Source organism: Primulina eburnea, chromosome 6, assembly GCF_022965805.1.
Source record: "Primulina eburnea isolate SZY01 chromosome 6, ASM2296580v1, whole genome shotgun sequence".
Classification (NCBI taxonomy): domain Eukaryota; kingdom Viridiplantae; phylum Streptophyta; class Magnoliopsida; order Lamiales; family Gesneriaceae; genus Primulina; species Primulina eburnea.
Genome location: NC_133106.1, coordinates 4,651,310 through 4,674,498, shown reverse-complemented (window position 1 = coordinate 4,674,498; position 23,189 = coordinate 4,651,310). Strand labels below are relative to the sequence as shown.

The 23,189-nt window shown below is 36.2% G+C and overlaps 2 protein-coding genes across 2 annotated transcripts; one reads left to right on the top strand and one right to left on the bottom strand.

Moving 5' to 3' along the window:
- Window positions 1-8,445: 8,445 nt before the first annotated feature.
- On the top strand, window positions 8,446-9,846 carry LOC140835282 (NAC domain-containing protein 19-like). The gene is made up of 3 exons (XM_073200770.1): window positions 8,446-8,675; window positions 8,785-9,089; window positions 9,187-9,846. The coding sequence occupies exons 1-3, from the start codon at window positions 8,501-8,503 to the stop codon at window positions 9,844-9,846; spliced, it is 1,140 nt and encodes a 379-aa protein (XP_073056871.1). The 5' UTR covers window positions 8,446-8,500.
- Window positions 9,847-11,166: 1,320 nt separating this feature from the next.
- Window positions 11,167-14,721, bottom strand: LOC140833790 (uncharacterized). The gene is made up of 5 exons (XM_073198202.1): window positions 14,424-14,721; window positions 13,121-14,310; window positions 11,915-12,328; window positions 11,614-11,822; window positions 11,167-11,538 (listed from the first exon to the last, which is right to left on the bottom strand). The coding sequence occupies exons 1-5, from the start codon at window positions 14,537-14,539 to the stop codon at window positions 11,293-11,295; spliced, it is 2,175 nt and encodes a 724-aa protein (XP_073054303.1). The 5' UTR covers window positions 14,540-14,721; the 3' UTR covers window positions 11,167-11,292.
- Between the last annotated feature and the right edge of the window lie 8,468 nt (window positions 14,722-23,189).

Here is a 23,189-nt window from a genome sequence, read left to right as displayed (position 1 = left end):
TGAGATGAGCTCTCGAGCAATGCTAGAAAAACAAAAAGAAAGTAAACTAGAACAGATAAAATAAACTAAAACAAGAAAGAAAAATAAGATTAAACACTAGGTTGCCTCCCAGTAAGCGCTAAATTTAGAGTCGATAGCCTGACTGTACTCCCTTGATTCAGTTGGGATCCTGCAGATCCACTGTGGTCGGCTCATCGGGTATGGCACCACCATGATAGACCTTCAGCCTATGTCCATTCACCTTGAAAGCTCCAGTTGCCTCACTAGCGATCTCCACTGTCCCATATGGAAAAACTTGCGTGATGGTGTAAGGACCGGACCACCGTGAACGCAACTTACCTGGCATCAACTTCAGTCGAGAATTGTATAATAGAACATGTTGTCCCACCGCAAATTCTCGACCGACAATGTTCTGATCATGCCAGCGTTTTGTTTTCTCTTTGTAAAGCTTGGCATTCTCATAAGCCTCCAACCGAAACTCATCCAATTCATTCAACTGCAGCACTCTATCATCACCTGTGGCTTTAGCATCAAAATTCAAAAATTTAGTCGCCCAGTAAGCCTTATGTTCAAGTTCAACAGGTAGGTGACACGATTTCCCATACAACAGTTTAAAAGGAAACATGCCAATGGGGGTTTTGAAAGCAGTGCGGTACGCCCACAGTGCATCGTCAAGTTTGCTAGACCATTCTTTCCTTGAAGCACTGACAGTCTTCTCAAGAATGCGCTTAATCTCTCGATTTGATACCTCGACTTGGCCACTAGTCTGGGGATGGTAAGGTGTAGCCACCTTATGTCGGACCCCATACTTTGCCAACAGACTGTCGAATTGACGATTGCAGAAATGAGTACCCCCATCGCTAATAATGGCTCTAGGTGTTCCAAAACGTGAAAAAATGTTTTTCTTTAAAAATTGAACAACCACCTTAGAGTCATTAGTTTTGCATGCAAGTGCTTCCACCCACTTAGATACATAGTCTACAGCCACCAATATATACTTGTTCCCAAAAGAAACCGGGAACGGACCCACGAAATCTATACCCCAAACATCAAATATCTCACATACCAAAATATTTTTAAGAGGCATTTCATGTCTTCTAGAGATATTACCTGTGCGCTGACAATTTGAACATTTTGTAACATACTCATGCGCATCCTTAAACAAAGTAGGCCAATAAAAACAAGACTGGAGGACTTTGGACGCAGTTCTAGTTGCCCCAAAGTGGCCTCCGGCCGGACCAGCATGACAATGAAACAAAATTTCGCTTACCTCTTCTTGGGGAACACATCTACGGATTATACCGTCTGCACATATTCTAAACAAATAAGGATCCTCCCACAAATAATACTTCAAATCTGAGAAGAATTTCTTCTTTTGCTGGTATGTAAAATGGGGAGGAATGAACTTACTTGATAGATAATTAACAAAATCGGCATACCATGGTAGACTGTTGATCGCAAACAGTTGCTCGTCTGGGAAATCATCGCGAATAATTTCATTACCTGTACTTGGATTCTCCAATCGCGAGAGATGGTCTGCAACTTGGTTCTCTGTCCCCTTTCTATCGATTATCTTCAAATCAAATTCCTGCAACAGAAGGACCCAACGAATCAGTCTTGGCTTTGCGTCCTTTTTAGCCATCAAATATTTTAAGGCTGAATGATCAGTATGCACGACAACTTTGCTCCCTATCAGATACGATCTAAACTTATCAAGAGCAAAAACCACGGCAAGAAGCTCCTTTTCTATAGTGGCATAGTTCAGTTGGGCAGCTGATAGTGTCATACTAGCATAGTAGATGACATGAATGCATTTTTCTCTCTTTTGTCCCAATACTGCCCCTAGAGCGGTGTCGCTTGCGTCACACATCACCTCAAATGGTGACCCCCAATCAGGAGCTATCATCACTGGTGCGGTGATCAACTTCTCCTTCAGGACCTGAAATGCCTGCACACACTCATCAGAAAAATCAAATTTCACATCTTTTATCAGTAAATTGGTCAGTGGCTTAGAAATGCAGGAAAAATTTTTGATGAAACGTCTATAAAACCCTGCATGTCCTAAAAAACTACGCACTCCTCGGATGTTTGTTGGGGCAGGGAGTTTCTCTATCACTTCAATCTTAGCCTTATCGACCTCAATCCCCTTTTCAGAAATTTTGTGCCCCAACACTATCCCCTCTCTCACCATAAAGTGGCATTTTTCCCAGTTCAGCACCAAATTTGACTCCTCACATCTCTCCAAAACTTTAGACAAATTAATCAAACAAGTATCGAATGAAGAGCCAAATACAGAAAAATCGTCCATAAATATTTCAATGAAATCCTCAATCATATCATGGAAAATTGCCATCATGCATCGTTGGAAGGTTGCTGGTGCATTACATAGACCGAATGGCATTCGTTTATATGCAAATGTCCTATAAGGACAAGTAAAAGTGGTTTTATCCTGATCTTCAGGGTTAATAGGAATTTGCATATAATCTGAATAACCATCCAGGAAACAGTAAAAAGGATGTCCAGCTAACCTTTCCAACATTTGATCAATAAAAGGGAGGGGGAAGTGATCTTTACGGGTGGCGTCATTAAGTTTTCTATAATCAATGCAAACACGCCACCCTGTAACAGTTCTAGTAGGGATCAATTCATTATTCTCATTCTTGACAACAGTGATCCCACCCTTTTTCGGAACTACTTGCACTGGACTAACCCACCTACTATCAGAAATCGGGTAAATAATACCTGCGTCCAGTAGCTTAATCACCTCTTTCTTTACCACCTCTTGCATAGCTGGGTTCAGTCGTCTTTGAGGTTGGGTAGAAGTCTTGTGGTCAGCCTCCATCAGAATTTTGTGCATGCACATGGATGAACTGATCCCCTTGATGTCTGCAATGCTCCAACCTATTGCTTTGATATTATCCCTCAGAACTCGCAGTAGCTTTTCTTCCTCCAAACCTGTCAAAATAGATGAGACAATTATTGGCAGTTTATCATTATCAAGCAAAAATAAATATTTCAAATGAGAAGGAAGAGGTTTCATCTCTAAGATTGGGGCTTCTTCAATGGATGACCTTAAAGGTCTCGGGACATGCCCAAGCTCCCCAATCCTAGAGTTTACCGTTCTCGAAATCGGTCTGCCTGCTTCTAGATAAAGCATGTATTCCTTAATATCCTCATTCTCCAACTCTTCTGAACGTGAATCAGTCAAACAGACCTCCAAAGGATCTTCACCGATCAATTCCTGCCAGCTGCACTCAACAAGCTCGTCAGTAGCATCAATTCTAAAACAATCAGATTTATCATTAGGATATTTGATGGACTGAAAAACATTAAACACCACACTCTCATCATTCAGTCTCAACACCAACTCACCCTTTTGTACATCTATCAGAGCTTTCCCAGTAGCTAAAAATGGTCTTCCCAAAATAAGAGGAATCTCACGATCCTCTTCCATGTCTAACACAACAAAATCTACTGGAAAGATAAACTTGTCGACTTTCACCAACACATCCTCTACAACTCCCCTAGGAAATTTAATTGATCTATCAGCTAACTGTAGAGAAATTGTTGTTGGTTTCACTTCACCTATCCCTAGCTTCTCAAAACATGAATAAGGCATCAAGTTAATGCTTGCACCTAAGTCACACAAAGCCTTAGCAAAAAATGAAGTTCCTATGGTACAGGGGATAGAGAAACTACCTGGATCCTTAAGCTTTGGAGGTAATTTATTTTGTAAAATAGCAGAACATTCCTCCGAAAGCTTAACTGTCTCAAAGTCAACCAATTTCCTCTTGTTTGATAAGATTTCTTTAAGAAATTTTGCATATGCGGGCATTTGAGCTAAAGCTTCTGCAAATGGGATATTTATGTGTAGCTTTTTGAAAATCTCAAGGAATTTTGAAAATTGAGTATCCAATTGCAGTTGCTTAGCTCTTTGGGGAAAAGGGAGTGAATTTATATCAATATGAGAGTTCGAGTTTAGAGACTTACCTTTCTCCCTTGCGTCATTGGGTCCTTGATTTAATGGCTTCTTCTCCTTCACATCACTTTCAACATCGATCACTTCCTGCTTTATGGGAGACGTCACCGTGACTGCATTGACACCTTTAGGATTCTTTTCCGTGTCACTAGGTAGTGAACCCGGAGCTCGTGTAGCCATCTGTGTCGCTAACTGCCCTAGTTGAGTCTCCACTCTTTGCATCATGGCATCATGATTTTGCCATCTCATCTCATTTCCTGCTATGTACTTTGCAAGCATGTCCTCAAGGTTTGACTTGCCATCTTGTGGCTTGAAACCGGGTGGCATAGAGGGTCCAACACCTTTTGGAGGCTTAGGTTGTTGTTGAGGAGGCTTTTGCTGCATAGGATGTTGTGGAGGATTAAACTGTAGTGGCATAACAGCATTTTCTGATTGTCTCCACCCGAAATTTGGATGATTCCTCCAGCCTGGATTATACGAGAAACTGTATGGATTGTTTTGCTGACGCCCCTGGTTTCCCAAATAATTTACTGAATCCCCTCCAAAACACTGTATTTCCTCACCAGGCATATCCGGCATGAATGGCATGTCACAAGATGGACCACCAACTATTTCAGCATTTCCTTGGATCTGATTCACTGACTTGACTGGTATTGACTTCTGCGCTTGTAACTGTGACATCTGATGTGTCAATCCATCAAGTTTCGCTGTAATCGCTGTCAAAGCATCCATCTCAAGGAATCCTACTTTCTTCTCCCTGCGGTTGTCTTGCCAACCCACATTGCTCTCGGCCATATTAGATATGATTTCGAGCGCTGCGGTTGGCGTTTTCCTGTATAAACTCCCATTTGCTGCCGCATTAAGCATAGATCTCACAGAAGGATCTACCCCATAGTAAAATGTCTCCACCTGCTGGCCTACTGAAAAACCATGTCTCGGGCACATTCTCAACATCTTTTTAAACCTCGCCCATGCTGAATTCAGTGATTCACCATCTCTCTGTCTAAATGAAGTGATTTCATTTCGCAGTTGTGTAATCTTAGTAGGGGGAAAATACCTGTGCATGAAGAACTCAACTAGCCCATCCCAAGTAGTGATAGAACCAGCTGGAAGGTCGCGAAGCCACTCCATAGCTTCTCCTTGCAAGGAGAATGGAAATAGTCTGAGTCGAATGGCATCAGTACTCACCCCATTGCACTTGATCGTATCACAGATTGACAGAAAATTCTCCAGATGTGCATCGGGGTCTTCAGATGGTGCTCCACCAAACTTTACTTGCATTTGGATCATCTGGATGATGCCTGGCTTCAGCTCGAATGTATTTGCCTGAATCGTAGGGCGGATGATACTAGAACCATACCCTACAAATGCTGGCCTATGAAGCTCCATCAGAGTGCGATTATCCTCTTCCCCGGCCATTTCCTCAACTTCTGGTTTATGGTCCAAATCAGGTTCTGCTTCAGATTCAAATTCCAGAGTCAAGTTGTTATTCCTTCGAGCTCTGCGGATACTGCGGAGAGTGCTTTCAATCTCAAGATCAAGTGGCACTAGATTCTTGACGTCTTGAGCACGGCTCATATAACACGAGCTAACCCCTGAAATCAAAAATTTTAAGTGCACGATTTAAACTCCAAGAGAGAATAAGTAGAATAAACTAAAGTAATTAAAATGCTAAAGAAAGAATAAAAAATTTTAAACTAAGAGTAAAAGCCTAGTCTCAAACAAATAATTTATCCTAATATCAAATAAATAGTCCCCGGCAACGGCGCCAAAAACTTGACCGAAGATTTCGGTTGGGAATAATTCTAGCAAGCGGACTAGGTCAAGTTATAGTAATTGGACAGACGTCCAAGTATCGATCCCACAGAGACTATTATTTAATTACTAAGATTCAATTATTTTGTTCAATCTAGGCAAACACTAATGAATGATTTGATTATTATTGCAACTACGTAAATTGTAAGCAAATTTATGCTAATTTAATGACTGAATCAATTATCAGAGATGCTTCAGACTTGGGATTTTCAAACTTAAATAGAATGACCGGGACACACGACGGTAACAGACTTTTGATTAATATCATGCAATGGAATCATCTAACTATAGATCATTTGTTGTTACGATGCGACTCTCTATATTAATTATAAATCTAGTTCTAGAATTTATAATCCTATTTTCATTTAACAATCCAACTATTTCTAATTGAATTTAATTAACCAAAAACGCATTCATCAACGAAAGAATCACAGCTGTCGCCTAAAATCGCACACTGAAACCGAATACTATTTCTAGTCGGTTTAACCGCGTGTTAATTAATATTTTTGAAGCTAAATTTAATCAATTCTCTTTCGAGTCAAGATTAAACAACAAACATGCAAATAATTGGCCAAATTAAAAGCACGAAATTTATGCAAACATTAATCAATAACATAGAACAATGTTATAAATCAAACACTTCAATGAATAACAAAAATCAATCGTTTGTTCCTATCGTGGTCCCGATCATAAAAGAAAACTACTCCATAAATTCAAAACTAAAATCAAATTTAATAATTGAATTCATGAATAAAACTAAGAAATTAAAAGAGACGAGAAAATCTCAGCGATGGCGCGCAGATATGCGTGTGAAGCGCGTTGGTTTCTCCCTCGATTTTCTCCCCGATCCGTTGCCTTCTTCAACAAGTATGAAATCTCCTCTTTTGGCTCAGAAGTCGGCTGCTCTCTCCAGAAATTCAACAACCCTATTCTTTCCCTCTATTTTCCCTTTTATTCTTCCTCTAAATCTCGAGCAAATCTTCGCCAAAATCTCGATCTGATATTGCACACACGGACCCCGTGCCTGCATCCGGAGAGGGGTCCGTGTAGGCTCTGGATTTTTTTTCTTTCTCGAGAATGGCTGACACGGACCCCGTGCAGGGGTCCGTCTGGAGATCCGTCCACATACTGTAAGTTGGGTTCTCGGGTGATGAACGACACGGACCCCGTGTAGGGGTCCGTCAAGGGGTCCGTCGAGGCTCTGTAAATTGCATCTTGCAACTGAATGGCACGGACCTGTCTCCGAGGTCCGTGCCTGGGTCCGTGTCTCTTCGGCAAAATTCTTCTTTTGTGGTTGAATGACACGGACCCTTACACGGGGTCCGTGTAAGGGTCTGTGTTTGGTTCATGCTTTCTTCCTATTCTTCCGGGTATTTCTGACGTGGCATTGCGGAGTTTGACATTTATTTCACTTCTTTGGTTTTCACCCTCTTTTGGTCAAACCTGCAAATAGCCATAATGAGACGAAATAAGCGCAAAACTCGGAATAAAAATGCCAGATAAGCACGAATACGACAAAATAAAATCCCTAAAATGTTATATAATTTGTGCTTATCAAGTTTCATTTTGTTTTTTTTTTTTCGTTTTTGTTTAGATTTGTTTTAATGTGTATAATATATATTTATTATCGTTGCACATGAGAGCATCACTGTTAAATAAACAATATTTGGTGAGTTTTGTGGCTTCGAGCTAAAAAATAAAAAAAAATCCAAATCATTATATGAAAACAAGTATTGACAAATTCCATTATGAAAACAGAAAAAAAAAACCCAAAATACATTAGTATTAGAATACCTTAGTGATTTTAATTATTCCCTTCAGAATTTATTTCTGGCCAAACCTATGTACAAATATATCTTTCATAAATTATTTTAATTCAAATAAACATGTTTAAATCTGACAAGTCAGTGGAATAGAAGCCTGGGAATGGAATAGAAGAGGCATTTGTGGATCCTTAGACTGATTCCACCAAATATTAATTATATTATTATTTATGGGAATTTACCGATTTAATAATTATTTGAATATAGTTTTGAGCTTTTGCATTGGGAGTGGACCTTGGTCCACATTTCATACAAAATCTGAAACTAAATCCAAACATATGTTAAGAAGCTTGCTTTGTCTTGACTTTAAAATTTATTTAATAAAACTCAAACTTTGACATATGGAAATCATTATTGCATTCTAATAAGGCTGGTTATATATTTTTAAATTCCTTTGGATTCTGAGATTTGGACTTCAATCTTGAACACAATTTGGGATGAAAGGAAGACGAGTCGGATTTCGAATTCGCCCGATTCGTTTTCGCCCGACCCATATACATAAATTAGGAGTTTTGCCAGTCAAATCCCCAACTATATATACTTTCTAAATAAGAGTCAATTTATCAAGAATCCTATCAAACTGAAATAAATATATTTTCTTGACTTGTGATTTTCTTGATAGTTGTTCTTAATGGATTTAATCAGTTTTTTTAAGCTTATATATTAGTTAAGCAATTTTAGAGAAACAAGCTCCTTAAACTCTACCAGAAATGGCGGCTGATCCTTCGGTTCTTGGGAGGCAAGCCAGGGCTTCATATACTGCATAATACTCTCGCATTTAGTATTAGGTTTAAACTTAAAAGTGTACATCATATATGCACAAGATTTTTTAAAGTTCTTGTCCTGCAAATTTGCTTCAGAATCTACATATATTTTGAAGAACATGGAGGAGAGAAACGGAGAAGTGGATGATATTTTGCTGCCAGGGTTCAGATTTCATCCAACTGATGAAGAACTTGTAGGGTTTTATCTGAAAAAGAAGATCCAACAGAAACCGCTCTCCATCGAGCTTATAAAGCAACTCGATATCTATAAGTTTGATCCATGGGATCTTCCAAGTAAGTTCAAGACATTCTTGATATCTCTTCGCCTGCATGTGCTAGGTCGACCTTCGATGTAAGATTTGATTTGTGTAAGAATATTGACATATTGTACGTGTATATATAGAGTTGGCGGCGACCGGAGAAAAAGAATGGTACTTCTACTGTCCCAGGGACAGAAAATACAGGAACAGTACACGTCCTAACCGTGTTACCGGCGCTGGATTTTGGAAAGCCACGGGCACAGACAGGCCAATCTACTCCTCCGAAGGATCGAAATGCATCGGCTTGAAAAAATCCCTTGTCATCTACAAAGGCAGAGCGGCTAAAGGGATCAAAACTGATTGGATGATGCATGAGTTTCGGTTACCTTCGGTCTCAGACTCAGCTTTATCCACAAGATATTTGGACAAATTACACATTCCCGCAAATGTAAGAACCTTAAACTTTGTACCTGCTTTTCATCTTTTTTCTTACGACAATAATGAAAAAAATTGTGATGTACGTATATGTTTATTAGTTATTTCAGGAAGCATGGGCGATATGTCGGATTTTCAAGAAAGCTAACTCGAATACACAAAGGGCTATCTCTAATTCTTGGGCGTCTCCAGTATCGGATACAAACCCTGTTCTTGTAAACAAAATTGAGTTCAGTTCCAGCAATGTGACATGTTCAGTTAAAAGAAAATATTCACCCGTTGGATTGAGTTTCTCCGGCGGTGACGTTCAACAGTTATCCGTTGCTAGTTTCTCTCTTCCTCAACCATGCAAACTAGTTTATGATCAAATGGAAGACAAACCAACTCAAGTATCGAATTTTCATGGAGATACATCTGATCCAGTCTCACAATGTACCATTAATGACACTTCAAGTTCCTTGCTGCTGGAGAATATCTCGAGATCCATGCTTGAATATTTTGATACGGGCTCAGATATAACAGATTTTAGCACGTTGAGTGAGCAATGCCACCACATCTCAGCTGTGTTTGCCGAGGATGCACAAGGAAATCTTGGCCAAGTTGAAGAGTTGGTGCAAAATCATGTGGAACAATTTGATGTGAATATGGGATTTGGCTATAGTTTTCCATCGAGTTTAGGTGATGCATGGAGGTCTAATTTGCTGTGGGATTCTTCTCCTTGTCCTAGTGAATTGTCTGCTAACTATTCTACTAACAATTGTGACGGTTGACTCGTGGTAGCTAGTACTAGTACATTGCATGGTTCTTTCATTTGTTTCAAAATTTATCATTTCTTTTTAGTTTTCCACATTTTTTTGCTACCGGCCGACACCTTGTAGTGATGCAAAACAACTGAAATCTCGTATGTGAATTTTTTGGCCCCATAGAACACTTATTTTTGACATGCCTTCCGAAAAATGATGATAAAGCCCCAAAAAACAAGCCTTGTATCTCATAGAATCTGAACAAAATACAAAAATATAAAGTTTCAGCCTCAATATACAATCCCACAACTCCTTGGCTAAAAGAGTGCCCAAAAATGATCTCAGGCCCAAGTGGAAACTTCAGGTCTTGGATGAAAGCTTTTCCTTAGAATTCTGTATCTTCAAAACCATCTTCACAATCTTTTTCTCCCCCACCAAGAAAGCTCTAATGATCCTTATAAACCATAGAACCACAGCGAAAATCGTCATGCGCAGACCTCTGTCATTGTAATGCATGGAAGGGTCAAAGACTGGAAAAACAAAAGCCCGCCTTTCCCTCACAGCACCACCAGCCGATAGTACTCCACCGTAAGCACGGCTGACAACCTTCAGTTTCTGGATAATCTAGATCTCTTGTACTCGGTAGGTCTCAAGGAGGTATCTGGTAATCATGATAAGATCATGAAAAAAGGCTCGGATCAATGGAAATCATTACATAAACAGGATTTGGAGATAAATTGACAAGTAGAAAGCTCAGGCAAAACTCCCAAGATAGAACAAATACCTCCCAATGTAGTCAATCATGGTATTCTATATGCCAAACCAGATACATCAGTTCTCAAAATTTTCGTCCAGTCCCATGAGCTTATTTTGAGCACAAACAAAAGGGTAGCAATTCGTAAATGGACTCCTGAATAAAGATCACCACTCACTTTTACCAGTTGTTGAAAATTATCCTTGTCATGTATTAACATGAAAAACATCAAGACAATGGATAACATTTGTAAGTATTTGGGGAAGTTCGTTAGAGCCTCTACAAAAATCTCAGACCCATGAAGCCAAGATGCTAACTACGGTTTACTCAATTAGTGGAGACATCCAGCAGTTCAATCCAACCATCCAAAAACTAAATAAGATTCTCTTGGGAAAAATTACAATTTAATTCGTATAACTTTGGTCTATTTTGAACTTTGGTCTATTTTGAGTTTTAGTCATATGACTTGTCAATATTTGATTTTCATTCATTGATTTGTATTTTTTCTTGGCTTTGGTAATATTTTGGGAAAAAAATTTTAAACTCTTTCGAATATTGTTTATCTACTCTTCTGCGTTGCACATAATTACCCTCAATGGCCACTAAACCAACAAATTTTGAACAAAAAAAAAGTGTAGTACACATTTCTTTCCTTTACTAGAATCCATTACACATTTTAATTTATACATGTATTAAAGGGCAATAAAAATGTAGCCTAATTAGCAGGGGAAAAGCAAGAAAGATGGCTCCACATGCACACTCCTTCTGTTAACAAAGTTGATATTGCGAAGCTTGTTCTGGCACCATATCAATTGGTCTCTACTCACCCTCGAGAGTCCAACAACTCTTGAGACCAATCTCAATTCCACTTCACAAGCGCAAATCTGGTCACATTCTTCCTGTTTTTGCAGCATTTTCACTATGCAGCTCTTGCTTCTCATATTTTCTTTGAGTCTTCTCTCTTTCTGCATTGCAAAAACATCATTAAAACAGAGCTGTTTTAGTCACGGGCTTACTCGAAAAGTTAATGGATTGCGAACCTTTTGAAGGGTTGTGATTATATCGGCTAGAAGTGCCATATTTTTGGGTTCTTTAGTATCGACCTTGGCTCCATGATCTTTTGAGCTCTTGTCAGAGTGAAGAAAGTCCCGGAAAATCAGCATCGACTCCTTAATGATTCGCACTAAAAATTCAACTGAAATCGAGTCCTGTTCCTCTCCTCTTTCCTTCATGTCCTTCACACAATCATCTGCAGGGAATTTTAAGCTCATTTTCAGCTCCACAAACCAATAAACTTGATTGAATTATGCAAAATTTTATTTATTTTTGATATTTTTTTACCTCTTATTAATGGAACTTGAAGTACACTCCGGATCATGCACCGGTTCTTGACATAGTTCTGCACTCTGGGACCTTGAAACGGTTCATCTTCCACAAATCTTTGCATCAGCACTTGGAACTGCTGGAATTCTTCCACGGTACGATTGTAGGAATGATTCCCCAGAGAATCATATTGTAGTAACTCTTTCGCTTTTATATACAGCCATGATAAAATTTCCCACGAAAGGCAAATTTGTCCAACGTAAACCAATTCTAAGTCACGGTTCAATTCTACAATCGACCTAAGCGTAGGATCAGCGTGAATCCTCTGTACTTTTCCAGGCCAAATTTTCGGGAAAGTGAATGGTTTTAGCATTGAAGCAGATTTCTTCTTTCCAGAAGTGAATATTTCTGAATCTTTTAGCTGCAAGAAACCTGTAACATGTTCATAAAATTAGATTCCACAAAAACCAGAAATCTTAACAGTGGGGATGAACTTTTCAACATATGATAAGCCGAAAAGAAAATCAAAGTTTATGAATAAATTATATGTGAAAGTAGTAGTTATTTGATTGAGGCCGAACATCATTGTTCATCATTGCAGTTTATAATATAACGACAGCGAACCAGTACTTCGGGGAAAAAAGAAAGTCTGTTCAATGGATTGAGCACTAGGTAACTTTACACTTGAAGAATGGAAAGGGACCAGCAAACAACTCTGTGCATTCTAAATTTAAATGAACTCATTGAACAAAATATCTTCAGTATTATGACATATGGCAAGCATTAAACATTGAAGATGACGAAAAACCAATTTATATTCAACAACCAACATGAAAAATCTTAAGAAATTTAATTTGTTGATCCTCCCAGAAAATTGTAGGGTCAAAAGTGCATCAAGAACAATATCTCTGAGTAGGTGGCAACACAATAATTAAGTGGGTAATTGTTGATTTCAAACACACTTCTCATAGCAATTGCTTCGACTCGCAATCGAATACATAACTTTGAGTCTAGTACCAATGTAGTTGCCTATGTTCAAATCATTTAAATCTTATGTCAGTCTGAGCAACACGTTTCGATTCTTAAGTCACTTAAGCGGCTAGCAAAATAGCAGATGCAGTGACAATCTTGAGTCCACCAGTTCAAATTATGCAAATAAAACATTAAATTTATGTAAATAAGAAATACAAGCATGAAAGCAGAAAAGGTTAGCTTTAATCTTACTTATTGCTTGTAAAGTCTGAAAATTCAAGACATCCAATTTCCTCATTTTCTCCGCATAAGTCCTGTAAAACTTGTGAATTTCCTCCATTAAATCCTTGTACTCAAACTTCTGATCAATTTTTAGAGGCTTCAAATCTTCCACCATTTTCGAAGTCTCGCAATCTTCTGATATAGTAGGAAGCCCTCCACTTCTACAGTTTTTCAACTCCATTTTCATCTGCTGAACTAATTGCTGGTGTTCACACAACACATCAGATTCATTTTCATCGTTAAAATTTGAATCCCATGAGTGTCCTCCGCCTTTTGGACGGTCCAATCTTTCGGGTTCATTTAATTCCTTGGTTTCCTTAGATTGCTCACTGGCAGAACTTTCTTGATTAACACTAGTTGGATTCACTCTTGTAGGTTCCAGTTCTATGTACTCATCATCTGAATCGAAACCTGTTGGATTAATCCTTTCTTCTTCGATGTTTGTTCCCACATCTTCGGGTCTTCTATGATCATATTCTTCAAGAAAGGTTGTATTATTTGAGTCAACCTTCTGAGGGCTAACCAAGAACTTAAGTTCAGAAAAATTAGACGACCTACTTGCTTCCGAAGTGGATAATTTACTCCGTGGAAACAATTCTATTTCATAAGAAAAATCTTGATCATCCATAGATTCAACGTCCATGGACTCGATAGCTTCAAACCACAGAATTTCGTCATCGAAGGTAGCCGAATGATCTTCTCCGCAAAAAAAACTGATGGCAGCGCTCTCTATCTTCTCATGATCAATAACTTCGAGCTCTTTATCAAATTCTTGTATATTCTCTTCCATTTTTTGCTCCAAATACTTTACTTTTGGAGAAGTTTCGTTATCAAGACTCTGATCACTGCAGCTCAAAGTATCATTTGATCCAACAAACATTTCCTCAACGTGAAATTTGACAGTCTTGTGTTTTTCTACTAACCCGCTTACATCTTCTCTAGGCAAAAACTGATACTTATTGTTGCTAGAAACCAATTCAGCTTCCACGAAAACAGAGTCCTCTGTTTTCGAAGTAATTTCATCAAGATTTTCACTTTCTGAATTCCCTTTTTCTGCAGGCCCACTTAACAAAAAATCAGTGGATTTCTGGGAAACAACTTCGTCACGTTCTTCAGAATGATCGGCAATAAAATAAGAATCATTCCCTTCTGTATTTGATCTGTAAACCAAAAAAAAAAACGCAGAAAATATAATCTAAAAATCATTCAACACAGAGAAATCCCCGTAAATATAACTACAGAGAAGATAAATTTCATAAATGAAAACTCATACCTGCAAATATATTTGGCGACGAATCCAAGAATCTTGAGTATGAAAGCATACACAGAAATGAAGAAAGTACTACCAGCCCTAACAATTTTATTTACATGAGTAACCTGGCTCATCATTTCACAATCTTGCCCGATGAAATATACGATCAACCCAGAAAATTTTTCATTCCAAAGCAAAAAAATATATAAGGAAAATCAAATAAAAATTAAGCACAAAATTCCTCCTTTCATATCTCTATATATGTTCTCAAACAGAGCTATTCACTAGTAGATTTTTTTGTTTTACACACACGTAGGTGGAGTAATAATTAATTCGACACCATCATACGTGGAGCATATAATATATATATATATATATATATATATGTACGTATTATAAGTTGCTTACTTATCTTACACATACGTATATAAGAATTTTAGCACAGATGAGATGTTATTACACATTAAATGTTTAATTTTTCTATATTTTATATCATATTTATGTCTGAGATGTTTGGATTTTTCAAAATTCTATGAACATGCAGAAGAGAAATGCTATCCCCACTCGGACCAAGATAGAACTTTGACTTGTTCAAATATCTATTAAGGTGAAGCAGGTCCAGGAACGGCGAATCTCTTTATGATAAACATATTCATTTTTCAAGTTCGTTACTACGGATAGTTCCTACAAAGGATCATACTAATGACGTATGTAGTACTTGAATCAATAAGTGAGTGTCACCTCATGAATTATCACATAAGTGTGCACGATTGGTTGACAAAATCTTAAAACTATATATATGTGTGTGTGTGTGTGTGCACGCGTGCGCGTGTGAGCACCGATGATGTAACCTATTAGATGTACAATTTTCTATTCTTCATCATGAAAGAATTGTTTAACATAAAAATATAAAATACTAAGATTGTGTATATCAGATTTAAGTGTTGTGTGCAGGTGTTGTAATTAAAAGAATTGTTTAACATAGAAGTACAAAAACAATAAGAATGTATGTATCAGATTTAAGTGTTGTAACACTTATTTACAACATGCAATGTAATATATTAATTAAACACACAAATAAATTTTATTGAATAAAATAAGACATAAATAATCATGCACAAGTATAAAAACTTGTGTGATGTCTCAGAGAAAAATATTCAATTGAAATTATAATTAGTTCACAAAACAAATACTAGTGAAAGTATGAAAAAATGTTTTCCTTAATAATTCAAGGAAGTAAAGTACATCTCAAATAAATAAAAACAAAATCACAATGCAACAACTGAATCGCCGAAACTCAAAACCATAAATAACTCTTTAACCAACACTTAAAAGAGTGTTGTCTTCGAGTTTCTCTAACACTTTACGAAAACACAACAAATAACGTAAATTGATTATGCAAAATCTTCACTCAATAATGTTTTGGAAATCTTGTATATTTTTTTGTATTCTCGCACTATCGTTTATTTTTCCTGCCCGTATTTCTGTAGACTCTTTGCATATATATAGATATCTTGACCTATAGACATCATTTGAATAAATCCCCACAAATCATGGAAAGATGAAGTTTATAAATAAATAAACTATTTTAAGCATATCAAATCTGGATCTCCACACAAGTTTAGAAAGGCAAAACTCTAATCAAATATTTAACAAAATCTTAGGAATAAGGAAAAGATAATGTAAGTAATAATTGGCAATTGATCTGAAGACCTCGATGGATATGTGGGTTGAGAAGCCGTCTGAGTATTCTCATTTGTATACATTTAGAAGTTCTGTGTATGTTCTAGATAATGAGAAATAAAGATCGAAATTGGATTAGAATCTAAAAAATGTATCTTCTTAGACTATGCTGATGGAGTAAATAAGTTTCGCTTTGTGGGATCCTATTGTCCACACCCTTGTCATCAGGATGGTGTTATCTTCGAGAAAGATAAAGTAAAAGGAGATATTTACACACTGAATTCGTAAACTATTATAATTCAGGTGAAAAATAAGACACACGAAGAGATTTGATTCATATATCATGAGTCTTGGATGCAACAGAATTAGTGCAGACCCTTGTACATATTTCAAGAGATCTAGTTATGATTATATCATTTTGTTGTTGTAAGTTGATGGTATGTTGGTAGCAGGCCCCAACAATATCAGGTTTAAAAATTAAAGACACGGTTGACTAGAGAAAATGCAAGTTCAACGAGACAGAAATAACAGAAAAAATTGGTTTTCCCAGAAAAATTATTTGAAGAAAGTTTTGCAACGCTTCAACATGCAAGATAGTAAGCCAATTTCAACCCCTATTCTTCTTAACTTCAAGTTATCATCTTATATGTGTCCTAGTAGTGAACTAGAGAAGATAGAGATGTCTGCGTACCATATGCATCAACATTGCGAAATTTGATGTTCGCCATAATCTGTACAAGACCAGATATTTCTCAAGAAGTGAGAGCACTTAGTCGGTATATGGTGAATCCTCAATGAGAGTATTGGAACATTGTTAAGAGAATCCTTAGATATATTAAGATGTTTCATTTTGTTATGGAGGATCGGATTTTTACCCTCAAGGGCTATGGAGAAAATCTACTATTGATTATGTGTTACACTTGCTGAGGGAGCAGTAAGTTGGGTTTTAAAACTGCAAAATTTTTTTGCATTATTAAGAACGGAGGCAGAATATATGACAGCTACTCAAGCTTGCAAGGAGACAATATAGATTAAGATCTTATTGGAGGGATCTCGCACAAACAAGATAAGGTTTGTTTCGTGACAGTCAGAGCGCCTTGCACATCGCAAGAAATTTAGTCTTTCATTCCAGGACTAAATACATTGGAGTTCAATTTCACTTTATTCGAGAAGTAGTAGAAGAAGAAAGTGTGCATATGTAGAAAAATCTATACAAAGAATAAAATAGTTGATATCTGACCAAGCCACTGAACATTGATAAGTTTGAGTAATATAGATCCTCAAGTGGCATAGCGGAAACGTAAGTAGTATGGAATGGCAATTTTAAAAATATGTTTGATTATCAATCAAATCTCCAAGTTGGAGAATGTAAGTGGATTTAGGTGGAACGATAATGACATGCATTAATTGTGCAGAATTTTCAGATGAAAAGCAACAAAGTTTTTTGACAGACTTATTGACAAAAGATGGAAACACGTTTTCATATTAATGAAAATACCTTTCAAAGTAATAAGAGAGCTCTCTAAATAGATCTATCTCCTCTCATTGTAATACATATATTCTCAACTTTTCTTCTCTCATAGCATTTGAGTGTTTAATTCTATAATATTTGTGAGATATTTTGTTTTCATCTAGTAATAGAGTGTATGTTCTATTTGAAAACACATTGATCAATTTTATACCATAAATATTATAGTGAAATTCTTTTCATCTTACCCGTGATTTTCATGCAAATAATTTTTAGAGTTTTTCCACGTAAATCTTGATGTCCAATTTTATTCTTTATTTTCATATTTATATCTCAAGATGCCGAGCCTGAGACCAACACTGACATGGTAATGGAGAAGTGAAATGTTAATATCCGATAATTAGAGAACGATCAGTAAATACATATCATTATAGAATTGATGGTGTTAACGATGCGTACTGTATCATATACAAGCATATTATATGAGTAAGTCTCTTGTGAAACGGTTTCACAGATCGAGATCTGTGAGACATATTAATGCGATCCATATTTACAAAAAAAAAATCATGGATAAGTCAAGTTACACATCTCACAAAATTGACTTATGAAACTATTGTTTTTTAATATGAAGCCCATTTTTATAATTCACACATTCGAACATTTTTTGTATTCTTACCTTAAAATAATATTGGATATCTAGTGTCTCTGTTCGTAGTTTCGTATTTGTCATTACTTATTACTTATTACTTATTAGTGCTCATTTGTTAAGATTACCGCCTATGTTGCTTTTTCAGCTAAATATATGGCTGAGACAATTTTTATTTAATTTCTCTATTTAATATAATTATTTATTTTCATTTAGCCTGGAAATTTTTTAAATTATTAATAATATTTCTAAAGTTAATTTTCGAGTTCAAATTTGTAACTTGTGTGATTGCGTGATAGTTTAATAAGTACATATCCTATTTTTATCATAAAAAATTATAGGACGAGAGGGAGGAACTCATTACATTTGACTATAGATAAAAATTTATGTGAGACGGTCTCATGTGTCGTATTTTGTGAGACGAATCTCTTATTTAAATCATCCATGAAAAAATATTACTTTTTATGCTAAGAGTATTACTTTTTATTGTGAATATCGGTAGGGTTGACCCGTCTCCCAGATAAAGATTCGTGATATCGTCTCACAAAAAAGCTACTCCTAATTAGGGATGTAAACAAACCAAACCGTTCGCGAGCTATTCGGAGCTCGGCTCGATAAAAAGCTTTTTTGAGTTCGTTTGTTAATCATATCAAACCAAGATCAGGCTCGATTTTGAGCTCGACAAGTTAATCAAACCAAGCTCAAGCCTCAGCGTATTCGGCTCGTGAGCTCGCAAACATGTTCGTTAATAGGCTCGCGAGCTCGAACTCGGTTCGTTTAGATAGCTCGTCAGCTCGAGCTTGACTCATTTTTTGAGTTGACAAATAAAAATATTAGTACTAATAAAAGTTAAACTTTTATGTCTAATATAAAATTAGTTCATAGATATATTTAATTTTAACAAGCTCGAATCAAGCTCAAATTCAAGCTCAATTGTATGTTTTACGAGCTCGAAAACGAGCCGAGCTCAAGTCAGGCTTGTTAAATATGATAAACGAGCTATTAATAAACCAAGCTCGAGTCCGGCTTGATTAACATGATAAACGATCTTTTAACGAGTCGAACTCGAGCTTCTCACAAGCTTAGTAATTCCAAGACAAGTCGAATTCTAGCCTGATGATAAAAGCTCGAGCTCGAGCTCTATCAATCTTAAACGAGCCAAACTCAAGCCAGATGATAAAAGCTCGAATTAAGCTCGAGCTCAAGTTTGAGCTCGAATTAATCTTAAACGAGTCAAGCTCAAACCTGATACTGTTCGACTTGATTTGGATCATTTACATCCCTGCTCTTAATCAATTTTCCTTGTTAAGGAATGGCCTGCCAAATTCATTGATTGATGTGCAAAAACAAAACGACAATTAAGTAACTCCAATATTAGGATTTTTGAATCATCTACACTATCAAAACTAGGCTAGAAAAATCTAAACTGTGATTATGGAAGACAATCAAGTTTTGGATTAAAGCTATAAACGAATCGAATCGATTTGAAAAATATTTAACGTATATTTTAAATTATTGAATTCGAGTTGAACTCAAATATGTTCGAATTTTTTCCGAAACCTAAATTGTTTTGTTCAATTGGTCGCGAGCTTTAATATTTTATGGATATAATATGATTATATATTAAATAAATATATTTCGAGTAACTCGTTAATATGTTTTAATATTTCGAGTTGAACTTGAACTTTGAATTTAACCGAATTCGAGTTTAAAAAATTTAGCTTTGTTCGAACTCGAGCATAATCAATTCGAGTCGGATTCAAACCATAATTTTTTTTTACTATTCCATTTGATCCGGTCCATTTAATTCCTTTTTGGAACTAGTAAATCTTTGAGCCAGCTGGCCATATTCCATTAATTTCTGAAATTCTGTGTTGTTTTAAGGATAATAATTTAATAGTCCACGAATATATGAATATTTCTCCCTCTGCTGATATGTTAGCCGCTCGAAATTAAAGCGAAAACAATATGCCCACCGCCAACGTTTGATTGACGGCGATTTCTACTCACCCATTCCAGGAAAATTGCCTATAACTTCTTTTTTTTTTAAAAAAAATTCCCCACAAATCTAGGCGAAAAAATACTATAAATTTATAATATTGCATTTAGATTGACAAATTTGAGTGATGAGATGTTTTATATGAAACGTCTATTATTATTATTTTTTTAAAAAATATATTCGATTTTTTTTTTCTTTTCATAGGCTACGGCCGAAATATGTATAAATATATGTATATATATTTTTGCACCTTCTAAAATAAACTCACCGGCTAATTATTTGGAAATTTAAAACGCAGTGCAAAACATAACATCGTCAAACAAAACTTAAAACTAACATTTTTCAAAAATAGCATAAACTCTTAAATCCTCTCAAAAATCACTCAAAAGCATAAAAGTCATAGAAAATTTTAAAGTACTCTTAAATCATAATAGAGAGGAAAAACTAGCAATGGTCCTCGGGTTACATGCACCTTCAGTCCAACCACTTCAACCATCAAGTCCTTCAAGATCATCAAAATTCTCACCTTCACCGTTTGCACATACTAAGTCTAATGACTCAGCAAACCTTAACCGTAATAACAAGTACGTAGTACGTATGCATCCATGTACAATAGTGAAAATGCTTTTAATAAAATAGTTTTTCATGAAACTTTAAACATTTTTCCTTTCATCATATATGTATACGTTTCCCTTTACTGAAATTTAGATCATTAATTGTGACTTTCGTAGCAGCTGTTGGTCGATTGATCAATCTTACGTATTACCATGGTACTAGGCGGCAGAGACATCAGCGACACTCTCACCCATAAACTGAGCATTGGCCTTACATGTTATCATATCCTTTCGTATTCTTATTAGTCACAATTAAATCACCTCCTTCAAATATTTTATCATATCCATCACTTATAAAAATTCATGCATAGATATAATTTTTCTTTTAAACCAATCATGCAACACATATTTTAAATTTATCGTTTTTCATCGTGAAATCTCATAACCTTTCAAAATAAACATTTTAACATTCATTACATCATTCAGGACACTCTCAGGACGTCTAACATTTTTCAGTTGTAAAATAATTGTTTTGCCTCGAAACTCTAACTTTCTCAATTTAGCATTGGACCTTAAAATGACGACCCGAGTCCATCCAAACTTAACATAACACCTTAAATACACAAATAAACATTTCTTAGACGTAAACTTAATCTCCTCGACTAAATTCGTAATTCGTTTTTAAAACTTGAACCGAAGTTCCGATTTTAACTCAAATCGACTCGAAACTTAACTAAACTTTAACAAATTCAAACCATAGATTACCAACACCTAAGAAACCCTTTTTAAACCCAAATCAAGCAATTAAAACCCTAAAAAATCCTAGAACGCTACTGAAAATTCTTGCACTGTTTCGCACCAAAACCTAGCTCAACCACCATGGGAGATCTTCGACCCTAGCCCTTAACCGACCAACCCATAACCAGCCACCCTAGGACCTAGAACGAACCCTTAGGTACCTAATGGACCAGCCTCTACAGCCCATGCACGCTAGACTCCTCCTCACGCACGCCCCTCCCGATCGCGCGTCCAAGCTCCTTAGTTCTTGCCCTAGTCCTTGCACCAGCCGCCTCTTAATTCTTCTAGGACCATGACATGACTATACCCTCTTAGGACCCTTGAACACTTCCCAACAACAGCACGCATCCTGTTCCTTCCTAGATACCAAAACAAAACCCTAACCCTTTAAAGAATCCAAATTTTTGTTCCTTCTTTTCCCTTGTTGTCTAGCTCTTAACATGCCTCTTAGGACTCTTAAACTTACTGAATAACTTACTTTCTAATGGTCCTACCACGGTAGCCCTTTAGTGCATCAATAACATGAGTTTAAAAGCATCAAAATCAAAGTTTGTCATGTATAGGGCATAAAAACGAAAATAAATAGAGGGTAACCTATTTTTCATGCAATCATGTATAAACATACATAATATGTTATGAATTCTGAGTAAAGAAAGATGAAGGGATGCCTTTGCGCATTTCACGCACGAAAAATAATTATAGACGTGAGGGACGTTGGCGGAGAGACAGAGGAGGAGACCTTGCTGTAATTTCCTCTTCAAAAGTGACGTGAAAAGACTTTGGACGTGGGGTGTGTGGTGTGTTGATTGAGAAAAACACTAGGAGTCTAGATTGCTTGAGGCGTGAGTTTTTCTATGTAGATTAGGATTTGGAACTCCATCTTCGGATATAAATAATTGGTAGGAGTTTAGGTCTAATAATCATAGGATAATAGGCCTCTTATAATGTAGGTAAAATATTTCGTTTAGAAAAATTTTCGAAAATATTAGCCGAATTTCCAAAAAGTCCTCATTTTTGTAAAAAATCGCTCACCGGTTTAAAATACGTCTCGGCATGTAAAAACATATAAAAAACATCATTTCGAATTTTTCATATTAAATATACCATATATTAAATAATTAAAAATAATCATTTAATAAAAATATTTTTCCTTCACGGTCTTCGATCTCTGTTCCTCGATCGCGTCTCGAATAACTATTAAAAACATAGTTTTATGCATTTAATAAAAACACATATTTTTAACATGTAAACATATCTACTACACTTAATTAATGTAATTAAAATAATTTAATTAAGAAATTTTTATTTTTCTAGATTTGCATGTAGCTGGATTACGTTATCACATTTTGGACCTTACATTATATCAGTTGGATTAAGTATTTAGAAGTTGTATATATAGACTTGGATAATCCTTCGACGTTGAGCTAGCTTTTAATAGTTGAGTTAAGTTTAATTCTCAATCTTAACATTGTTTAAGAGCACATGCTCATTTTTTTTTTTTTTAATGAAAAGCATTCATTAAATTTTGGTAAAAAAAAGTTTACAATACAAATACACTGGGCATCCCCAGGAGATAAACGAAAATCGAAAGTCAACAATTAAACATAAACAAGAATCGTATCAATAAAAACAAACATAT